Source organism: Hyperolius riggenbachi, chromosome 7, assembly GCF_040937935.1.
Source record: "Hyperolius riggenbachi isolate aHypRig1 chromosome 7, aHypRig1.pri, whole genome shotgun sequence".
NCBI lineage: Eukaryota > Metazoa > Chordata > Amphibia > Anura > Hyperoliidae > Hyperolius > Hyperolius riggenbachi.
Window position 1 is genome coordinate 10,857,140 of NC_090652.1, and position 23,013 is coordinate 10,880,152.

General features: G+C 43.2%; 1 protein-coding gene across 1 annotated transcript in view; it reads left to right on the forward strand.

The window, feature by feature from the left end:
- The window catches only part of LOC137525372 (NXPE family member 2-like), a 70,588-nt gene that overhangs the window by 12,881 nt on the left and 34,694 nt on the right, over positions 1-23,013 (forward strand). The window contains exons 2-3 of the mRNA XM_068246434.1: positions 10,873-10,978; positions 16,284-16,996. Of these exons, the coding sequence (XP_068102535.1) occupies positions 10,895-10,978; positions 16,284-16,996 (797 nt within the window). The 5' untranslated portion in view covers positions 10,873-10,894. The remainder of the gene's footprint in view (positions 1-10,872; positions 10,979-16,283; positions 16,997-23,013) is intronic.

A 23,013-nucleotide genomic window follows, 5' to 3' on the forward strand; every position in this document is an offset into this window, starting at 1 on the left:
GTGCAAGGAAGAAAGTGGATGAAGACGATGCACCTGAAGGAGGAAGAGGAGAAGGAGGGTGGCTTGTCTTTTGAGGGGTGCTGCTTTTCCTCAGGTGTTCTTGCCATAGCTGTTTGTGCCTTCTCTCCAGGTGCCTTCGTGAGGCACTTGTCACTATGTGAGAATTGGCCTTTCCACGGCTCAATTTTTGCTGGCAGAGACAACAGATGGCTTTGCTCCGATCTGAGACACACACGTGAAAAAATTTCCAAACCGCTGAGCCCCCCTGGGGTGATGGCGCTACGGTGGCATCAGCAGCTGACGTTGAAGGGCATGTTGGCTGGCTGGCCATAGCTGGTGATACATGGTGCCAGACACTGCCCCCAGCTGTTTCTGAGGACGAGCTCCCTCTGCTTCTATCATGGAGTCGTCTCCTCCTACTCCTCTCTGACTCCTCCTCTGAACTGTCCCCCTGGTCATCTCCTCTACCGGGAACATATGTGGTTTCCGTATAATCGTCATCATAATCCTCCTGGCCAGCTGCGCTTTCCTCAGACACCTCCTCAAGTGCACCAACTTCAGGTGGTCCACCATCATCCCCATCCACACACGTTACGTCCATACTATCACCACCTAACTCAGACGTATGAGGTGGTGTACCTGCTCCTTTTTGTTGTTGTTGCAGTAGTGGCTGGGAATCAGTGATTTCACCACCACCACCAAATAACTCCTGCGAAGTGTCAAATGCAGCAGATGTGGTGCTTGTTGTAGCGCTGGTGGCTGCGGGAGATGAGGTGTTCTGTGTTAAATACTCAAGCACCTCCTCACGATTTTGGGAAGTGATGGCACGTGCCTTCTTCTGAGCACTGTATTTTGGGGCAGGTCCGCACGAAATCACAGCAACACCACCTCGCACAGCCACAGACCTGCCAGTGCCTGGTGGCCTTCCTCTGGGTCTGCCTCTACCTCTTCCTCTACCTGATTTGTCCATTTTGTCCATCTCGAGGGGTATGCTATCTATATGCAGTGAGGTGGGTTCTCACTCAACACAACAGGTAGTTAGATGCAGTGAGCTGGGTTCACTGAACACAACAGGTAGTTAGATGCAGTGAGCTTAGTTCAGTGAACAGTAAAGGTACTTAAGATGCAGTGAGGTGGGTTCTCACTCAACACAACAGGTAGTTAGATGCAGTGAGGTGGCCAGGTGGGTTCACACTCAACACAACAGGTAGTTAGATGCAGTGAGCTGGGTTCACTTAACACAACGCTAGGTATATGCAGTGATGAGGTGGGTTAAGTAAACACAACAGGTACTGGGTAGTTAGATGCAGTGAGCTGGGTTCACTGAACAGTAAAGGTACTTAAGATGCATTGAGGTGGGTTCTCACTCAACACAACAGGTAGTTAGATGCAGTGAGGTGGCCAGGTGGGTTCTCACTCAACACAACAGGTAGTTAGATGCAGTGAGCTGGGTTCACTCAACACAACGCTAGGTATATGCAGTGATGAGGTAGGTTAGGTAAACACAACAGGTACTGGGTAGTTAGATGCAGTGAGCTGGGTTCACTCAACACAAAGCTAGGTATATGCAGTGATGAGGTGGGTTAAGTAAACACAACAGGTACTGGGTATATGCAGTACTGGGTAGTACAATGTGCAGCTCCCTGTCACACACACAGGTAGTCAGTCACTGAATGTGCTGGGCTGCAGGCAGTGGCACACACAATATCAATTAGCAAGGCTGTGCATGCAACAAAAGTGTCAGTTTGACACACAGAAAAAAAAAATGTACAGGATGAGCTCTGAAAAGAGCTGTTGCTGGGTGCTTTAAAAGCAATAATAATCAGTCAGGATCAAGCAAAGCAGCCTAGAACCTAACTAATCTGTCCCTAGGAGAAAAAGTCTGCAGCAGCTGTCCCTTTCCTCTCTCTAGCAGGCACACGAGTGAGGCTAATGGCCGCCGGACCCTGCCTTATATAAGGGGGGTGGGGCTCCAGGGCTTAGTGTAGCCTGAATGGCTACAATGTGCCTGCTGACTGTGATGCAGAGGGTCAAAGTTGACCCTCATAGTGCATTATGGGGCGAATCGAACTTCCGCAAAAGTTCGCCTGGTGCAGGCGAACGCAAACCCCCTAAGTTCGCCTGGAACCGTTCGCCGGCGAACCGTTCGCTACATCTCTACAGAAGATGTCAGTGCTATATAAACACATAATATTAATAATAATATGGTAGGACATTAGACTATGACTATGGTAGGATTAGATTTGTGAGCTCCTCTGAGGACAGTCAGTGACATGACTATGTACTCTGTAATGTGCTGCAGAAGATGTCAGTGCTACATAAACACATAATAATAATAATAATATGGTAGGACATCAGACTATGACTATAGTAGGATTAGATTGTGAGCTCCTCTGCGGGACAGTCAGTGACATGACTATGTACTCTGTAATGTGCTACAGGAGATGTCAGTGCTATATAAATACATAATAATAATAATAATAATAATAATAATAATATGGTAGGACATTGGTAGGACATTAGACTATGACTATGGTAGGATTAGATTGTGAGCTCCTCTGGGGACAGTCAGTGACATGACTATGTACTCTGTAATGTGCTGCAGGAGATGTCAGTGCTATATAAATACATAATAATAATAATAATAATATGGTAGGACATTGGTAGGACATTAGACTATGACTATGGTAGGATTAGATTGTGAGCTCCTCTGGGGACAGTCAGTGACATGACTATGTACTCTGTAATGTGCTGCAGAAGATGTCAGTGCTATATAAATACATAATAATAATAATAATATGGTAGGACATTAGACTATGACTATGGTAGGATTAGATTGTGAGCTCCTCTGAGGACAGTCAGTGACATGACTATGTACTCTGTAATGTGCTGTAGAAGATGTCAGTGCTATATAAATACATAATAATAATAATAATAATATGGTAGGACATTAGACTATGACTATGGTAGGATTAGATTGTGAGCTCCTCTGAAGGACAGTCAGTGACATGATTATGTACTCTGTAATGTGCTGCAGGAGATGTCAGTGCTACATAAATACATAATAATAATATGGTAGGACATTACACTATGACTATGGTAGGATTAGATTGTGAGCTCCTCTGAGGACAGTCAGTGACATGGCTATGTACTCTGTAATGTGCTGCAGAAGATGTCAGTGCTATATAAATACATAATAATAATATGGGAGGACATTACACGATGACTATGGCAGGATTAGATTGTGAGCTCCTCTGAGGACAGTCAGTGACATGACTATGTATTCTGTACTATGCTGCAGAAGATGTCAGTGCTATATAAATACATAATAATAATATGGTAGAACATTAGACTACGACTATGGTAGGATTAGATTGTGAGCTCCTCTGAGGACCGTCAGTGACATGATGACTATGTACTCTGTTATGTGCTGCAGAAGATGTCAGTGCTATATAAACACATAATAGTATGGTAGGACATTAGACTAGGACTATGGTAGGATTAGAGTGTGAGCTCCTCTGAGGACAGTCAGTGACATGACTATGTACTCTGTAATGTGCTGCAGAAGATTTCAGTGCTATATAAATACATAATAATAATAGTGTATGGTAGGACATTAGACTATGACTATGGTAGGATTAGAGTGTGAGCTCCTCTGAGGACAGTCAGTGACATGACTATGTACTCTGTAAAGTGCTGCAGAAGATGTCAGTGCTATATAAATACATAATAATAATATGGTAGGACATCAGACTATGACTATGGCAAGATTAGATTATGAGCTCCTCTGAGGACAGTCAGTGACATGACTATGTACTCTGTAATGCGCTGCAGGAGATATCAGTGCTATATAAATACATAATAATAATATGATAGGACATTACACTATGACTATGGTAGGATTAGAGTGTGTGCTCCTCTGAGGACAGTCAGTGACATGACTATGTACTCTGTAATGTGCTGCAGAAGATGTCAGTGCTATATAAATACATAATAATAATAATAATAATAATAATATGGTAGGACATTAGACTATGACTATGGTAGGATTAGAGTGTGTGCTCCTCTGAGGACAGCCAGTGACATGACTATGTACTCTGTAATGTGCTGCAGAAGATGTCAGTGCTATATAAATACATAATAATAATATGGTAGGACATTACACTATGACTATGGTAGGATTAGACTGTGAGCTCCTATGAGGGACAGTCAGTGACATGACTATGTACTCTGTAATGTGCTGCAGGAGATTTCAGTGCTATATAAATACATAATAATAATAATAATATGGTAGGACATTAGACTATGACTATGGTAGGATTAGAGTGTGAGCTCCTCTGAGGACAGTCAGTGACATGACTATGCACTCTGTAATGTGCTGCAGGAGATGTCAGAGCTACATAAATACATAATAATAATATGGTAGGATATTACACTATGACTATGGCAGGATTAGATTGTGAGCTCCTCTGAGGACAGTCAGTGACATGATGACTATGTACTCTGTTATGTGCTGCAGAAGATGTCAGTGCTATATAAACACATAATAATATGGTAGGACATTAGACTAGGACTATGGTAGGATTAGATTGTGAGCTCCTCTGAGGATAGTCAGTGACATGACTATGTACTCTGTAAAGTGCTGCAGGAGATGTCAGTGCTATATAAATACATAATAATAATATGGTAGGACATTAGACTATGCCTATGGTAGGATTAGATTGTGAGCTCCTCTGAGGACAGTCAGTGACATGACTATGCACTATGTAAAGTGCTGCAGAAGATGTCAGTGCTATATAAATACATAATAATAATATGGTAGAACATTAGACTATGACTATGGTGGGATTAGAGTGTGAGCTCCTCTGAGGACAGTCAGTGACATGACTGTGTATTCTGTAATGTGCTGCAGAAGATGCTAGTGCTATATAAATACATAATAATAATATGGTAGGACATTAGACTATGACTATGGTAGGTTTATAGTGTGAGCTCCTCTGAGGACAGTCAGTAACATGACTATGTACTCTGTAATGTGCTGCAGAAGATTTCAGTGCTATATAAATACATAAGAATAATAGTGTATGGTAGGACATTAGACTATGACTATGGTAGGATTAGAGTGTGAGCTCCTCTGAGGACAGTCAGTGACATGACTATGTACTCTGTAAAGTGCTGCAGGAGATGTCAGTGCTATATAAATACATAATAATAATATGGTAGGACATCAGACTATGACTATGGCAAGATTAGATTATGAGCTCCTCTGAGGACAGTCAGTGACATGACTATGTACTCTGTAATGTGCTGCAGAAGATGTCAGTGCTATATAAATACATAATAATAATATAGTAGGACATTAGATTATGACTATGGTAGGATTAGATTGTGAGCTCCTCTGAGGACAGTCAATGACATGACTATGTACTCTGTAATGTGCTGCAGAAAATGTCAGTGCTATATAAATACATAATAATATGGTAGGACATTAGCCTATGACTATGGTAGGATTAGAGTGTGAGCTCCTCTGAGGACAGTCAGTGACATGACTATGTACTCTGTAAAGTGCTGCAGAAGATGTCAGTGCTATATAAATACATAATAATAATATGGTAGGACATTAGACTATGACTATGGTAGGATTAGATTGTGAGCTCCTCTGAAGGACAGTCAGTGACATGATTATGTACTCTGTAATGTGCTGCAGGAGATGTCAGAGCTACATAAATACATAATAATAATATGGTAGGACATTACACTATGACTATGGCAGGATTAGATTGTGAGCTCCTCTGAGGACAGTCAGTGACATCATGACTATGTACTCTGTTATGTGCTGCAGAAGATGTCAGTGCTATATAAACACATAATAATATGGTAGGACATTAGACTAGGAATATGGTAGGATTAGATTGTGAGCTCCTCTGAGGATAGTCAGTGACATGACTATGTACTCTGTAAAGTGCTGCAGGAGATGTCAGTGCTATATAAATACATAATAATAATAATATGGTAGGACATTAGACTATGCCTATGGTAGGATTAGATAGTGAGCTCCTCTGAGGACAGTCAGTGACATGACTATGCACTCTGTAAAGTGCTGCAGAAGATGTCAGTGCTATATAAATACATAATAATAATATGGTAGGACATTAGACTATGACTATGGTGGGATTAGAGTGTGAGCTCCTCTGAGGACAGTCAGTGACATGACTATGTACTCTGTAATGTGCTGCAGAAGATGCTAGTGCTATATAAATACATAATAATAATATGGTAGGACATTAGACTATGACTATGGTAGGTTTATAGTGTGAGCTCCTCTGAGGACAGCCAGTAACATGACTATGTACTCTGTAATGTGCTGCAGAAGATTTCAGTGCTATATAAATACATAAGAATAATAGTGTATGGTAGGACATTAGACTATGACTATGGTAGGATTAGAGTGTGAGCTCCTCTGAGGACAGTCAGTGACATGACTATGTACTCTGTAATGTGCTGCAGAAGATGTCAGTGCTATATAAATACATAATAATAATATGGGCGGACATTAGACTATGACTATGGTAGGATTAGATTGTGAGCTCCTCTGAGGACAGTCAGTGACATGACTATGTACACTGTAATGTGCTGCAGAAGATGTCAGTGCTATATAAATACATAATAATAATATGGTAGGACATTAGACTATGACTATGGTAGGATTAGAGTGTGAGCTCCTCTGGGGACAGTCAGTGACATGACTATGTACTCTGTAATGTGCTGCAGAAGATGTCAGTGCTATATAAATACATAATAATAATATGGTAGGACATTAGACTATGACTATGGTAGGGTTAGATTGTGAGCTCCTCTGAGGACAGTCAGTGACATGACTATGTACTCTGTAATGTGCTGCAGGAGATGTCAGTGCTATATAGATACATAATAATAATATGGTAGGACATTAGACGATGACAATGGTAGGATTAGATTGTGAGCTCCTCTGAGGACAGTCAGTGACATGACTATGTACTCTGTAATGTGCTGCAGAAGATGTCAGTGCTATATAAATACATAATAATATTATGGTAGGACATTAGACGATGACTATGGTAGGATTAGATTGTGAGCTGAGGAGAGTGAGTGATGTTTCTGGGTATAATTGCTCTTTGTACTTGGTGAAATAATATTGATTCTGACATGACTATGTACTCTGTAAATTGCCATGGATGTGTCTACAGTATATCATTGAATAATATTAATTTTTAGCAGATCACACCTGAAGTCAGAGTTATTCTTACTCAGGGCCGGATTTACGATAAGTCAGAATAGGCATATGCCTACAGGCGCCTGATGATGGAGGTGTGGCTCACTCCTCTCCCCTAGCTCCTCCCTCTTTCCCTATGCAGAGTCCTGAGCAGAGTGTATATGAGAGGTTACTCCCCCTGCTCTCTGCATTTCACTGATGAGATCTCCCTCCAGTCAGGGGCACCTCTAGCTACTTGTTACTGAGGCTAGCTAATACTAAGGGACACCTGTAGCTACCTATGACAGGCAAGGGAAATAAGAGATAAGTGACAGCTGGGCCAGCCAGCACACTTGTGTTGCAGTTCAGTGGGGGACTGTAGGTTCATGGAGGGCGGAGTCTAGGGTGCCAGGACATCTGTGCCTATAGGCTCCGGTGATGTAAATCCGGGCCTGCATGCATGGAGGGCGGAGTCTAGGGTGCCAGGACATCTGTGCTTATAGGCTCCGGTGATGTAAATCCGGGCCTGCATGCATGGAGGGCGGAGTCTAGGGTGCCAGGACATCTGTGCCTATAGGCTCCGGTGATGTAAATCCGGGCCTGCATGCATGGAGGGCGGAGTCTAGGGTGCCAGGACATCTGTGCCTATAGGCTCCTGTGATGTAAATCTGGACCTGTTCTTTCAGAAGCAAAGATGTATTTGCATTGAATATTTGTGATGGAGGCCGGGTGCACGCTTAGCAGAAACGCTAGCATTGCATAAAATGCAGCGTTCTTACTGCTAATGGACGTCTATGGGCCGCAGGAGAAAACGCATATATAAAAAACGCATTATGCGTTTCCAAACATTTAAAAACGCAGGTTTTGTTGCATAGTGTTGATGAACGCACCAAAAACGCACATATTGAATGTCAATGGGAACGCAATGGTATATATGCGTTTTTACCCACACATATATATATATATATATATATATATATATATATATATATATATATATATATTGCTGTATTTCCGCTTCCTGTTGTCTTCCAAGTGATTTGCATAAATGGAAATATAAGAATGCATGGAAACGCATACGCGTTTTGTATACGCGAACCGAAATATAAAGAGGCACGCAAATGCATTGAAAATGCATTGCAAACGCAGCAAAAATGCACAAAAAACGCACATAACATTAACATAAAACCCAGCCTTTCACGTTATGTTATGTGTGCTCCCAGTCTTAAAGGACACGCCAGGCGAAAATAAACTAATGAAATAAACAATTGTATCTATCTTCCTTCTCCTAAAAATGACTTTTTAATATATTCTATAGTTTTATTTTATGTTTAAATCTACTTTTTACGTTTTTACTGTTTTCTTGTTTTTGCTCCATGACACATTTATTGAAGTAGGCCAGAGCTAAAATCTATGAACTATTGACGCTTTTTGTCTCTTTCCTGCTCTTAGAAGCCATTCTCTACTAGGAAAGTGTTTTATAGTTGGAATTTCTTGTCAGTGAGGGTCACACTGTAGTCACTTCCTGTCTGAGTCAGGACTGAGTCAGCCACTTGCATACCTGATATTTAAAAAAGGCCTAGTTATTTGTGTGCTAGGCACTGTACATATCCATGCCTATCTCATCATGTCACATGTCACTTCTGGTATCCTTTAAGTTTGCACTCTCACAGTCCAATAATCACAGTCACCAGGATGTGTCACCTGCAGGATTTCAGTGGTGCTTGCAGGTCACTATGTGCTGCTGTTGTCACCTGATTTACTACCATCTGTCAGGAGCTGAGAATTCTTCCAAGCCTCTCTGAGAGCCAGCAGCCATCTCTGCAGCCTCCTACTGTAATCTAACATTGGTAATTTTGCAGAAATCTCACGTATTTTTCTCATAATTTCGTGCCCACGTTGGCAGTAAATAGCAAAGCTCCCCCCTACATGCTACTGACACCATGCTACATACGTTAAGAAGAATAGAGGGTACAAGTTCCAAAAAGACCTGGTAGCAAAGTAAAAATTGTTTTTAAACTTTTAAAATTGACAATTTAAAAACCATTTTTTCCTGCATTTTTAAAATGAATTTTCTCAAAAACGACAATGTCTTTTTGAAAAAAAAAAAATTCCGACTTGTACCCGCTATTCCCCTTAACATATGTAGCATATTTTGGTAGCAATAGCTTGTATGGGGGATTTGCGGCACAGAATTACGCGAAATGTAGCGAAAATTACACAAAAAATTATGCAAAATTATGAAATACTAGCCGACCCGTGGCGTAGCATATGCAGCATAAGGGGGTAGCGAGCAGGAGGGGGGTATTGGGCATAGCGGCTGGACCCCCCTCACCTGGGTCCCCCATCTTTGCTCCCCTCCAGCTTAATTTCGCAGCGGGGAGGGGATCGGACCCACCTCCCTCACCTGGGTTCCGCGTTCCAGCGTGCGTTCCACTGTCGCCACTTCCTGCAATGCTGCCCACTGTATTGCAAGTGGACGGCATTGCAGGAAGTGACAACAGTGGAACGCATGCTGGACCGCAGAAGAGGTGAGTCATCCCCCCCACTGCTTCTCACTAACAGCGGCGGCTGCTGCTGAACTTAAGCTACAGACTAACCAGCAAGCTCATGGTGACCCAGAACTCATTGGAGTGTGTGAGGGGCTACAATGGTCCTAAAAGCCCCCTTACTAAAATGCTAAGGTAAACAAAAGTTTGCTTTCTTAGAACAGAAAGAATTTGCGATAATTCAGGTTAGAGTGAGCTTGAGATGTCTCCCAGAGCAACACTGCTGAATATATGCAAATTATCCATTGTTGCCCTACGCAATTACGCTTCGCCAACTATGGCTTCGAAATCAAATTGCACGCGGAAAAATAGATGCGAGTGCCGCATTTGTAGTCCACTACGCAATACACATGTTAACTACGCATAGTGGGCGTAAGCTACGCGTAGAGTTACTTCGCTACGCGTAAATTCGTAAGCGTAGTTTTGAAACTTCACCTACGAACCACGATGCGTAGATGCGAACTACGATACGTAAATTCGCACTGGCGTGGTTTCTGCTCATCCCTGGTGACCTTGCTAGAGAGTTAAACATAGTTGTTCGTTAATGTCCTCTTGTAGGAAGCGGATTTATGATTTGCTATTAAGAGGCTAAAGTTTATACTCCTTGTCTAGGTTATATGCTTCGTCATCATATGGGGAAGTTTTATTATTTTAGATCACTAGTGGCTGTCATTTACACTAAGTATAGAAATCTGACAAATCAGACTGGATTTAGAGTAGTCTGTCTCCTCATACAAAAACATTTACCGAGCGCTAATTGCTCCGCCTAACTGAAAGAAAAGGCAGTGACCGGGAGCGTTCTGCGCCTGCCAGTTACAAGCCTTAACCAACTGCACAGGTGCAGAACACTCCGAGTCCCGGCCAAGGAGGGGTACAGCCAGGGTAGTCCCCACCTACTGGGGCAGACAGCAGGAGAGCGAGGGGAGCCCACAGACTACATGGGGCTGGAGGGATCCACAGGCAAGTATAAATCCTTGTGTTGTTTTCATCTCTGGTTACGTTAAGCTCCATAACATAGTACACCATTATAACATGTATTTATGGCAGCTTCTTACATTGAAGCGACATTGACCCCTTGTCTGTTTCCCGCAGTGATCTCGCGGTCTAGGAAGCCATGGCCAGACATAAACCCTTCCTTATTATGGCATTGATGACCATATTCCTGACGAGTATCCTGTACTACAGGAACATGTTACTGGTGAGATTACCCTGTACTATTACTGTATGCTATGGTGGTGGTGGTGCCAACAGTCTTTCATCTTATAGAGCAGGGACATTAACATTGGACTGCCAAGATAAATGTGAGTCTATATTAAAGCTAACTGTATCAGGGAAGGGGGCACTAGACACCAGGGAACTGTATAGGGGAGGGAGTCCACTAGACACCAGAGAATTGTATAGGGGAGGGAGGAGGGCCACTAGACACCAGGAAACTATATAGAGGAAGGAGAGGGGGGCACTACACACTAGGGAACTGAATAAGTGAGGAAGAGGGGGACAATAGACACCAGGGAACTATATAGGGGAAGGAGGGGGCCACTAGACACCAGGGAACAATATAGGGGAGGGAGGGGGGCACTAGACACCAGGGAACTATATAGAGGAAGGAAAGGGGTTCACTAGACACTAGGGAACTGAATAAGGGAGGGAGAGTGGGCCACTAGACACCAGGGAACTATACAGAGGAAGGAAGGGGGGGCACTAGACACCAGAGAGCTGAATAGGGGAGTGAGGAGGCCGTCCACTAGGCATCAAGTTTGTCCTGCAACTTGGTCCTAGTTTTTTTAGTTTCAGTCCACTGTCTGAGTTTGACACTCCTGTTTATAGGGAGAAGCTGAGGACTCTGCACTGTCCGTCTTAGCTTGGGCTCTTCCAATGCTTTTCGTATGGGTAAAGTAAGTACTGCATTTTTTGGGCGAACAATGGGCAGTTAAAGGTGTTTACTGTCTTCTCTCCTCTGACTGCTCACAAGGGTGTTATCAGTGTGTTTCCCCCTGCCAGCATGGACAGCACAGAGCAGCCAGAGCCTTGGAAGTTTCAGTAGAGTCTGCAGCAAATGTATTCCAACATAAAAAGCAGCCAGTCAGGAGGGGTATATATACAGGATCTTCTCAAAAAATTAGCATATTGTGATAAAGTTCATTATTTTCTGTAATGTACTGATAAACATTAGACTTTCATATATTTTAGATTCAAATACACACAACTGAAGTAGTTCAAGCCTTTTATTGTTTTAATATTAATGATTTTGGCATACAGCTCATAAAAACCCAAATTTCCTATCTCAAAAAATTTGCATATTTCATCCGACCAATAAAAGAAAAGTGATTTTAAAACAAAAAAAGTCAACCTTCAAATAATTCTGTTCAGTTATGCACTCAATACTTGGTTGGGAATCCTTTTGCAGAAATGACTGCTTCAATGCGGCGTGGCATGGAGGCAATCAGCCTGTGGCACTGCTCAGGTGTTATGGAGGCCCAGGGTGCTTCAATAGAGCTCATCCAGAGTGTTGGGTCTTGCGTCTCTCAACTTTCTCTTCACAATATCCCACAGATTCTCTATGGGGTTCAGGTCAGGAGAGTTGGCAGGCCAATTGAGCACAGTAATACCATGGTCAGTAAACCATTTACCAGTTGTTTTGGCACTGTGAGCAGGTGCCAGGTCGTGCTGAAAAATGAAATCTTCATCTCCATAAAGCTTTTCAGCAGACGGAAGCATGAAGTGCTCCAAAATCTTCTGATAGCTAGCTGCATTGACCCTGCCCTTCATAAAACACAGTGGATCAACACCAGCAGCTGACATGGCACCCCAGACCATCACTGACTGTGGGTACTTGACACTGGACTTCAGGCATTTTGGCATTTCCCTCTCCCCAGTCTTCCTCCAGACTCTGGCACCTTGATTTCCGAGTGACATGTAAAAGTTGCTTTCATCCGAAAAAAGTACTTTGGACCACTGAGCAACAGTCCAGTGCTGCTTCTCTGTAGCCCAGGTCAGGCGCTTCTGCCGCTGTTTCTGGTTCAAAAGTGGGTTCATGCTTCCATCTGCTGAAAAGCTTTATGGAGATGAAGATTTCATTTTTCAGCACGACCTGGCACCTGCTCACAGTGCCAAAACCACTGGTAAATGGTTTACTGACCATGGTATTACTGTGCTCAATTGGCCTGCCATCAATATTAAAACAATAAAAGGCTTGAAATACTTCAGTTGTGTGTATTTGAATCTAAAATATATAAAAGTCTAATGTTTATCAGTACATTACAGAAAATAATGAACTTTATCACAATATGCTAATTTTTTGAGAAGATCCTATACATCTCATGGGGGTTGATTCACTATAACAATAGCATGCCTTATCAGAGTTGACATGCCTTATCAGAGTAGTATAGCGAGTGCTATGAACTTATGCCTGCTAATTGGCAATGACGAGCGTTCCACTCGTCCTGCCCTGAGCCCCTGCGTGTCCAATCACTTTAAAGGACATTATCCCTACACTTTGATTGGCCCAATAGGCTGTCTGTCACTTGACAGGAAACTGGACAGGCAGCCTATTGGGCCAATCAAAGTGCGGGGATAATGTCCTTTAACATGATTGGACCCACAGGAGCTCAGGGCAGGATGAGTGGAGCTCTCGTCATTGCCAATTAGCAGGCATAAGTTTGTAGCGCTCGCTATGCTACTCTGATAAGGCACAGTAACTCTGATAAGGCATGTTAACTCTGATAAGGCACGCTATGTGTTATAGTGAATCAACCCCAAGGTCTGCTAGTCATGTTACAGCAGTGAGCACATCTAGCTTCCTGTTACCTCTTCTGATTGGCTGGTCTTCCTCCTCTTCAGACTCTCCTGCATGCTGTGAGGAGAACACCGTGAAGATTTATGAGCTTTTCTGGAGTCAGGACTATACATTTCACTTTGCTCCAAATCTTTATTCATTTTCCACAACAGTAAAAATGTATGAAAAAAATAGTGATTATTATTAGGGCATGAAAGTGCAGTGAAAGGTAGCAGTGATTGGTATTACAATACAATGTGCAGCTGTCACACAGGTGCAGTTACCAGGTATGCACGGACTGGTATACTAAACAGTGTGCGGTCACACAGGTGCAGTGAAAGGTAGCAGTGACTTGTGCAGCTGTCACACAGGTGCAGTTAACACGTATGCATGGACTGGTATACTAAACAGTGTGCGTTCACACAGGTGCAGTGAAAGGTAGCAGTGACTGGTAGTACAATACATTGTGCAGCTGTCACACAGGTGCAGTTAACAGGTATGCACGGACTGGTATACTAAACAGCGTGCGGTCACACAGGTGCAGTGAAAGGTAGCAGTGACTGGTATTACAATACAATGTGCAGCTGTCACACAGGTGCAGTTAACAGGTATGCACGGACTGGTATACTAAACAGCGTGCAGTCACACAGGTGAAGTGAACAGGTATGCAGGGATTGGTATTACAAATGTGCAGCTGTCACACACAGGTACCGTGAACAGGTGCAGTGACTGGTCATATATTACACTGCTTGTGCTAACGTAGGTAGGTAGCAGGGGCGTAGCAATAGGGGGTGCAGAGGTAGCGACCGCACCGGGGCCCTTGGGCCAGAGGGGCCCCGAAGGGTCCACCCTCTATCACAGTATTAGCTCTCTATTGGTCCTGTGCTGGTAATAATCACTTCTATAAATGCTTTGAATAGTCGTAATCCTTAACACACTGTTCCCAATCCCCTTCTTTCACCTCTAACACTGTGGTTGTCCTTGGCAAGTTTTGGTGCGCTGTATCAATTGCTATGTATAAAGTTCTTGGGGGGGGCCCCATGTAAAACCTGCACCAGGGCCCACAGCTCCTTAGCTACGCCACTGGTAGGTAGGTAGGTGTACTGAAAAGTGAACAGGTGCAGTGATTGGAATTACAAATGTGCAGCTGTCACACACAGGTATCGTGAACAAACAGGTGCAATGACTAGTGGTATATTACACTGCTTGCGCTCACATAGGTGCACTGAACAGATTACAGGTATGCACTGCAGTGATTGGAATTACAAATTTGCACCTGTCACACACAGGTACCGTGAACAGTTGCAATGACTGGTGGTATATTACACTGCTTGCACTCACATAGGTAGGTGTACTGAACAGTGAACAGGTGCAGTGATTGGGATTACAAATGTGCAGCTGCCTGTCACACACACACACAGGTACTGTGAACAGGTGCAATGACTGGTGGTATTAACAATGCGTGCGCTCACGTAGGTAGGTAGGTAGGTAGGTGCACTGAACAGAGAACAAGTGCAGTGATTGGGATTACAAATGTGCAGCTGCCTGTCACACACACAGGTAGTCACTGAATGTGCTGGGCCTGGCAGTGGGACAGTAGGAATTACCAAGGCTGTCTATGCAACACAAGTGTCTGTGGGACACACACACACACCAAAAAAAAATAGATCACAAGAACAAGATTAGCTCTCAAAAGAGCTGTTGTGGGGTGCTTTTTTAGCAATAAGAATCAGCCAGGAGCAAGCTAACAAACCTACAAGAGCCTAACTAAGCTTTCCCTATGAGAGTCTGCAGCAGCTGTCCCTTCTCTAATTACTGCAGGCACACGAGTGAGTAAAATGGCCGGCGATGCCTGCCTTTTATAAGGGAGGGTGGGGCTCCAGGAGGGAGTGTAGCCTGATTGGCTACAATGTGCCTGCTGACTGTGATGTAGAGGGTCAAAGTTGACCCTAATGATCCACTATGGTGGCGAATCGAACTTCCGGAAAACCCTGGAAGTTCGCCGGTTCCCTTTCGCTGGCGAACCGTTCGGGCCATCTCTAGTGACATGATGAGATAGACATGTGTATGTACAGTGCCAAGCACACAGATAACTAGCTTGTGTTCCTTTTTTTCTTTCTCTGTCTGAAAGACAGGTCAGGTATGTAAGTGGCAGTTCCTGTCTGAGTCAGGCCTGAGTCAGATTACAGTGTGACCCTCACTGATAAGGAATTACAACTATAAAACACTTTCCTAGCAGATAATCTGAGAGCAAGAGATAAAAAGGGTCAATAATTCATAGATTTTAGCTCTGGCATACTTCAATGAATGCGTCATTGAGCAAAAACAATAAAACAGTAAAAACGTAAAAAGTAGATTTAAATATAAAATAAAACTGTGCAATATTGTAAAAAGTAATTTTTAGGAGAAGGAGGATAGATACAATTGTTTATTTCATTAGTTTATTTTCCCCTTGGGTGTCCTTTGAAAATAGGGAAGTGTGTAGAGTTGTAAACATGGCTGTAGCCTGACATCTAGTGGTGGGAAAAAAATAAGACTCTGCAGCCAGAATTCACAAAATTAATCAATTATCATCTGTCCTGAGTTTTCTCCCAGTAGATAATGTTTGCTTCTGTACTGCCTATGGGTGGGTATCTTAAGAAATAAATATAACATGCCAAGGAACCAAAATGTTTTTGGTAAAAAATTGAGTCTATTGTGAGAGTTTTTTTGTTTATATTATTTGCAGGTTTCTTTCAAGCAATCTCTTCTACGTTGCCAAGGGATAGACCACAAAGGAAAGGGACTGAATTTAATGAAAACACAACTCCAAGAGAAAATAGATGCCATGTATGAAAAGATTGAAAGACTCGTCCCCGAAGCTCCCTTCACAAATTTTAACAGAACCTCAAGTGCCAAAACGAGCAAGGCCTTCATAGTGAACCCCAAGGAACAGTATTGTGTTGGAGAAGACTTGGTGGTCCAGATTGACATGTATGACTACTTGGGCAACAGGAAGACCTATGGTGGGGACTTCCTAAGAGCCAGGCTCTTCTCCCCAGAGCTTGGAGCTTCTGTTTCTGGACAACTGGAGGACCTCAAGAGTGGCTCATATCTGGTTAACTTTACTTTATTTTGGGCTGGAAAAGCCAAGACCTCCATTGTGCTGTTTCATCCTAGCGAAGGCGTGGCAGCTCTCTGGAGGGCGAGGCACGCAAGCCAAGGAGTTCTGGGGTTTGAGGGGAAGTTTGAAATGCTTGGCAAACAGGCAGTGACTAAATGTGCGTTTAAGTTGTACAAGGAAGAGGGGAAAGAGATCTGTGAATACATAGACCCCTTGTATGAAGAAGAATATTACTGCTATAAAGCACCCAACTTTACCTGCGAGAGCCTGAATGAAATGAGGGGCTATGACCTCGAAATACCTCATATTACCAAGGAGGAAAGTAAACTCTTTGAAAGGTAGGATAGTATTGTTGTCTTTACAAATTATATCTACCAAAAACATCTCAACAGAAACCAAACCCGGAATTAAAAAAGCAGCATGGCCCTCCGCTGAAATAAACGATTATTTTGATATGCCATTTTCACTATACAGTAAGTGACCGGTGTTGTGCAAAAATGCCAATATTCTTTTTGCATTCATTTGCGCGAACATAATGTAAATTTCAACTTTCGAGCAAAAATGCCGTCAAAAATCATTTTGTAATAAGTTTTAGATTGTTTTAAAAAAATTTGTAAATTTTTGCGCTAGAATAAACGATTTTTTTGCGTTTTCGTGAATTTTTGTGGTAATTTGTTTTCTTTGATCACATTGCAAAAATACAATGTATTTTCGCTAATATCACCTCAAAATTGAAAATAGCATTTCCAATGCAAGAATAACTAAGTGACCTATAACTATGATCCATATCAGAGCCGGGACAAGGTCCTCCAGCACCCAAGGCTGAGACACCAAAGTGCGCCCCCCCCCATGCCTCCCACCCCAGCTGTCACACACTGATTGCTATTAGACTGAGAGGCACCCCAAGGTCCCCAAACCCCCCATCACCTTAATCCCTGGTTATCTGGCTTGCCATCACTGCCATGTATCCCTTTTTCTTATTTCTCTCTGCTTCAAATATAATAGAGGAATGATAACTGAATGAGTTGTGCGCCCCCTCCTACACTGTGCCCTGAGGGGAGCCTCTCTCGCCTCTGCCTCGGCCCGGCCCTGATCCATATTATCATATATTCGGTTTTTGTTGCCTGGGCTTGTTAAAAGATTGATATTTGTTTATCAAATATTTAGTGAGATAGATACATATAACCTATTGAGGACCAATGGCGTAGATCCTACACCGCACTTGTGGCTGCATAACTCTGATGCGGCGTAGGATCTACGCCACCTGACGTTTCTGCTCCCAACACGTTCGTGCGCACCCGAGAGGGGAGATTAAGCTGTCATTTGACAGCTGACATCTCCCCTCAGTGATTGGAAGCTATCGCGTATGGCTTCTGATCACGTGATAACTACGATCGCCGGCAGATCGTAGTGATCACCATTAGCGATGCAGCGGTAGGGTGGAAGAAAAGGATCCACTCACCTCCCTGCCGTTCCCACGACGATCGGCACCCCCCTCCGCTCTCGCCGGCATCGCCGCTCGCTCGGACAAAAGTCCCAGGTCGCGGCTTGATGACATCATCAAGCCGCCACCCAGAACTTAGCGGCAGTATGAGGGGAGATGCCGGCAAGAGCGGAGGTGTCCCCAGCTGCTCATCGCTGGAGTCTGGGAGGTGAGTACAGGCTGCCAGCTACAGGGGGACACCTGACTACAGGGGGGATCGCCAAATCTACCTGCCCACAGTAGGGATCTGGCTGCCTGACCCCCCAAATGCGCCCCCCCACATGAAAAAACGCTTGGTCCTTAAGGGGGGGTAGGCAGCCAGTCCTCAAAAAGTTAAGGCCTCATTCACATCAATTATTGCAGATGGGCATGTGATCAGAACGCAACGCATACAATTGCATGCCATCTGCGCGCTAAGCGCTGGGCTGCTTATCCCATTCACTACAGTGAATGGGTCAGCGCTGCGAGTCCCGAAAAATGCATGCAGCATTGCAATAGCGCAGCGCACATGATGGGAACGGTAGAAGTGCTGTCTATGCCCTTCTATCGTACTTGCATGTCGCACACTACACGCACTGCCGAAATGCGCATGGCAGTGCGGATAGCGGGAAACGAGGCCTAAGGTGATTTGGGCATGCTCCTATTAACAGCTGTTTATACGTAAGCAAACAGATCGGTTGGTACCAAATGCTTGTGAGTGGTCAGCCGCCAAGGAAGGTATGTGGCTGTGCTTGCAGACGATCAATATTTCAAACGGTACAAACATGAATCCAGGCAACCGAATTGCAATAAAAAAATGTCCTATTTATTTAATCCTCAGCATACATTAATGACAGTCACAGAGTGCGGTATAGACGGCCTGACAGCTGTTTTGCGGATCCCCCCTGCTTCATCGGAGGCCAAAACCAGACGAAGCGGGGAAACCTGTGAAACGGCTGTCAGGCTGTCTATACCCCATTCTGTGCATGTCATTCATGTATCCAGAGGTTGAAGCAAATAGGTTATTTTTATTGCATTTGGACTGCTAGTGTCAGGATTCATGTTTCTACCACTGATGGTATCAGCTAATTATGATAACACGCCCATACATAATTACGATTTGTAAATTCAATTAATATTGTCTAATCCATTCATAATTTCACATAATTTTCGGGTCATTTTTTGCCAACTTTAGTGGTGAACAGCAAAGCCAGCATACATGCTATTGTCACCAAAATTGCTACAGATGTTAAAGTGGTATAAAACCCCTGACATAATATTCAATAAAAACATGTTTTCCTACTTTTTATATGCCATACGGTTATCATATTTGCTTTTGTGCATAAGTGTTAGTATTCATTTAGAAATTATACGTTCCCAAAGTACACTTTTTTGCTAAGAAAGCGGACTTTTGCATTTTATTCATAACTGCTTTATTCATGTTCTAACAAGCAGAAATGCTTTCTAAATTGTCTGACTTTGTTCAGGGGACCCGGAGGTGTCAGAGAAGTGTTTATTTACATTCCTCACTTGATACAAATACAATTAAACACAAGATAACATTATCTACAACTTCAGATGCGTCCAGCTTTGCTGGCAGTCTAATTGCATTTTGGGGGAAATATGCTGACAGTCTGATTGCATTTTGTGGGGAAATCTGCTGCCAGTCTGATTGCATTTTGTGGAGTAATATACTGCCAATCTGATTGCATTTTGTGGGGTAATATACTGCCAATCTGATTGCATTTTGTAGGGAAATATGCTGCCAATCTGATTGCATTTTGTAGGGAAATATGCTGCCAATCTGATTGCCTTTTGTGGGGAAATCTGCTGCCAATCTGATTGCATTTTGTGGGGAAATATGCTGACAATCTGATTGCATTTTGTGGGGAAATATGCTGACAGTCTGATTGCATTTTGTGGGGAAATCTGCTGCCAATCTGATTGCATTTTGTGGGGTAATATACTGCCAATCTGATTGCATTTTGTAGGGAAATATGCTGCCAATCTAATTGCATTTTGTGGGGAAATATGCTGCCAATCTGATTGCATTTTGTGGGGAAATCTGCTGCCAATCTGATTGCATTTTGTGGGGAAATATGCTGACAATCTGATTGCATTTTGTGGGGAAATCTGCTGCCAATCTGATTGCATTTTGTGGGGAAATATGCTGCCAATATGATTGCATTTTGTGGAGAAATCTGCTGCCAATCTGATTGCATTTTGTGGGGTAATATACTGCCAATCTGATTGCATTTTGTGAGGAAATATGCTGCCAATTTGATTGCATTTTGTGGGGAAATCTGCTGCCAATCTGATTGCATTTTGTGGGGAAATATGCTGCCAATATGATTGCATTTTGTGGGGAAATCTGCTGCCAATCTGATTGCATTTTGTGGGGTAATATACTGCCAATCTGATGGCATTTTGTGAGGAAATATACTGCCAATCTGATTGCATTTTGTGGGGAAATCTCCTGCCAATCTGATTGCATTTTGTGGGGAAATCTGCTGTCAATCTGATTGCATTTTGTGGGGAAATCTGCTGCCAATCTGATTGCATTTTGTGGGGAAATCTGCTGCCAATCTGATTGCATTTTGTGGGGAAATATGCTGCCAATATGATTGCATTTTGTGGGGAAATATACTGCCAATCTGATTGCATTTTGTGGGGAAATCTGCTGCCAATCTGATTGCATTTTGTGGGGAAATCTGCTGCCAATCTGATTGCATTTTGTGGGGAAATCTGCTGCCAATCTGATTGCATTTTGTGGGAAATCTGCTGCCAATCTGATTGCAATTTGTGGGGAAATCTGCTGCCAATCTGATTGCATTTTGTGGGGAAATATGCTGCCAATATGATTGCATTTTGTGGGGAAATATACTGCCAATCTGATTGCATTTTGTGGGGAAATCTGCTGCCAATCTGATTGCATTTTGTGGGGAAATCTGCTGCCAATCTGATTGCATTTTGTGGGGAAATCTGCTGACAATCTGATTGCATTTTGTGGGGAAACATGCTGCCAATCTGATATCATTTTGTGGGGAAATATGCTGCCAATCTGATTGCATTTTGTGGGGAAATCTGCTGCCCATCTGATTGCATTTTGTGGGGAAATCTACTGCCAATCTGATTGCATTTTGTGGGGAAATCTGCTGACAATCTGATTGCATTTTGTGGGGAAATCTACTGCCAATCTGATTGCATTTTGTGGGGAAATCTACTGCCAATCTGATTGCATTTTGTGGGGAAAGCTGCTGCCAATTTTGATTGCATTTTGCGGGGAAATCTGCTGCCAATCTGATTGCATTTTGTGGGGAAACATGCTGCCAATCTGATAGCATTTTGTGGGGAAATATGCTGCCAATCTGATTGCATTTTGTGGGGAAATCTGCTGCCCATCTGATTGCATTTTGTGGGAAAATCTACTGCCAATCTGATTGCATTTTGTGGGGAAAGCTGCTGCCAATTTTGATTGCATTTTGCGGGGAAATCTGCTGCCAATCTGATTGCATTTTGTGGGGAAATCTGCTGCCAATCTGATTGCATTTTGTGGGGAAATCTGCTGCCCATCTGATTGCATTTTGTGGGGAAATCTACTGCCAATCTGATTGCATTTTGTGGGGAAAGCTGCTGCCAATCTGATTGCATTTTGCGGGGAAATCTGCTGCCAATCTGATTGCATTTTGTGGGGAAATCTGCTGCCAATCTGATTGCATTTTGTGGGGAAATCTGCTGCCCATCTGATTGCATTTTGTGGGGAAATCTACTGCCAATCTGATTGCATTTTGTGGGGAAAGCTGCTGCCAATCTGATTACATTTTGCGGGGAAATCTGCTGCCAATCTGATTGCATTTTGTGGGGAAATCTGCTGCCAATCTGATTGCATTTTGTGGGGAAATCTACTGCCAATCTGATTGCATTTTGTGGGGAAAGCTGCTGCCAATCTGATTGCATTTTGCGGGGAAATCTGCTGCCAATCTGATTGCATTTTGTGGGGAAATCTGCTGCCAATCTGATTGCATTTTGTGGGGAAATCTGCTGCCAATCTGATTGCATTTTGTGGGGAAATCTGCTGCCAATCTGATTGCATTTTGTGGGGAAATATGCTGCCAATATGATTGTATTTTGTGGGGAAATATACTGCCAATCTGATTGCATTTTGTGGGGAAATCTGCTGTCCATCTGATTGCATTTTGTGGGGAAATCTACTGCCAATCTGATTGCATTTTTTGGGGGAATTCTGCTGCCAATCTGATTGCATTTTGCAGGGAAATCTGCTGCCAATCTGATTGCATTTTGTGGGGAAATCTGCTTCCAATCTGATTGCATTTTTTAGGGAAATATACTGCCAATCTGATTGCATTTTGTGGGGCAAAATACGCTGCCAATCTGATTGCATTTTGTGGGGAAATCTGCTGCCAATATGATCGCATTTTGTGGGGAAATCTGCTGATACATTTTTTTTCATCAGAGGGGGGGGGGGGGGGAGGTCGACCCGCCACCATGTGGTCTGGTAAAAAAATGGCCCTTCATGCCTGCAAAGTTGGACAGCACTGGACTACTTAATATTAATAATATATAATATTTTGTGGCATTTGACTACTTGATGAATTATCGTGATGTATGTAACTGCTTGATTATTTTATCTACAATGTATCTGGTCGGATCCACTGCTACTTATTGTGTGAATTGTTTTGTTATTTTGTGCATTTTTAAGTCTGACCATGACCTATCATGACCACACCCATGTTCCAGTGCGTGGTGATACCTATTTATTTTTGCTGCAGAGCACTGCGCGCGCTGCATGTGGACATCTCCCTGTTGGGGACTGTCCTCCCTGTTGTTGGTAGACACGTCTGTCAATGCCAGCATACGGTGTCAGATTTGAGA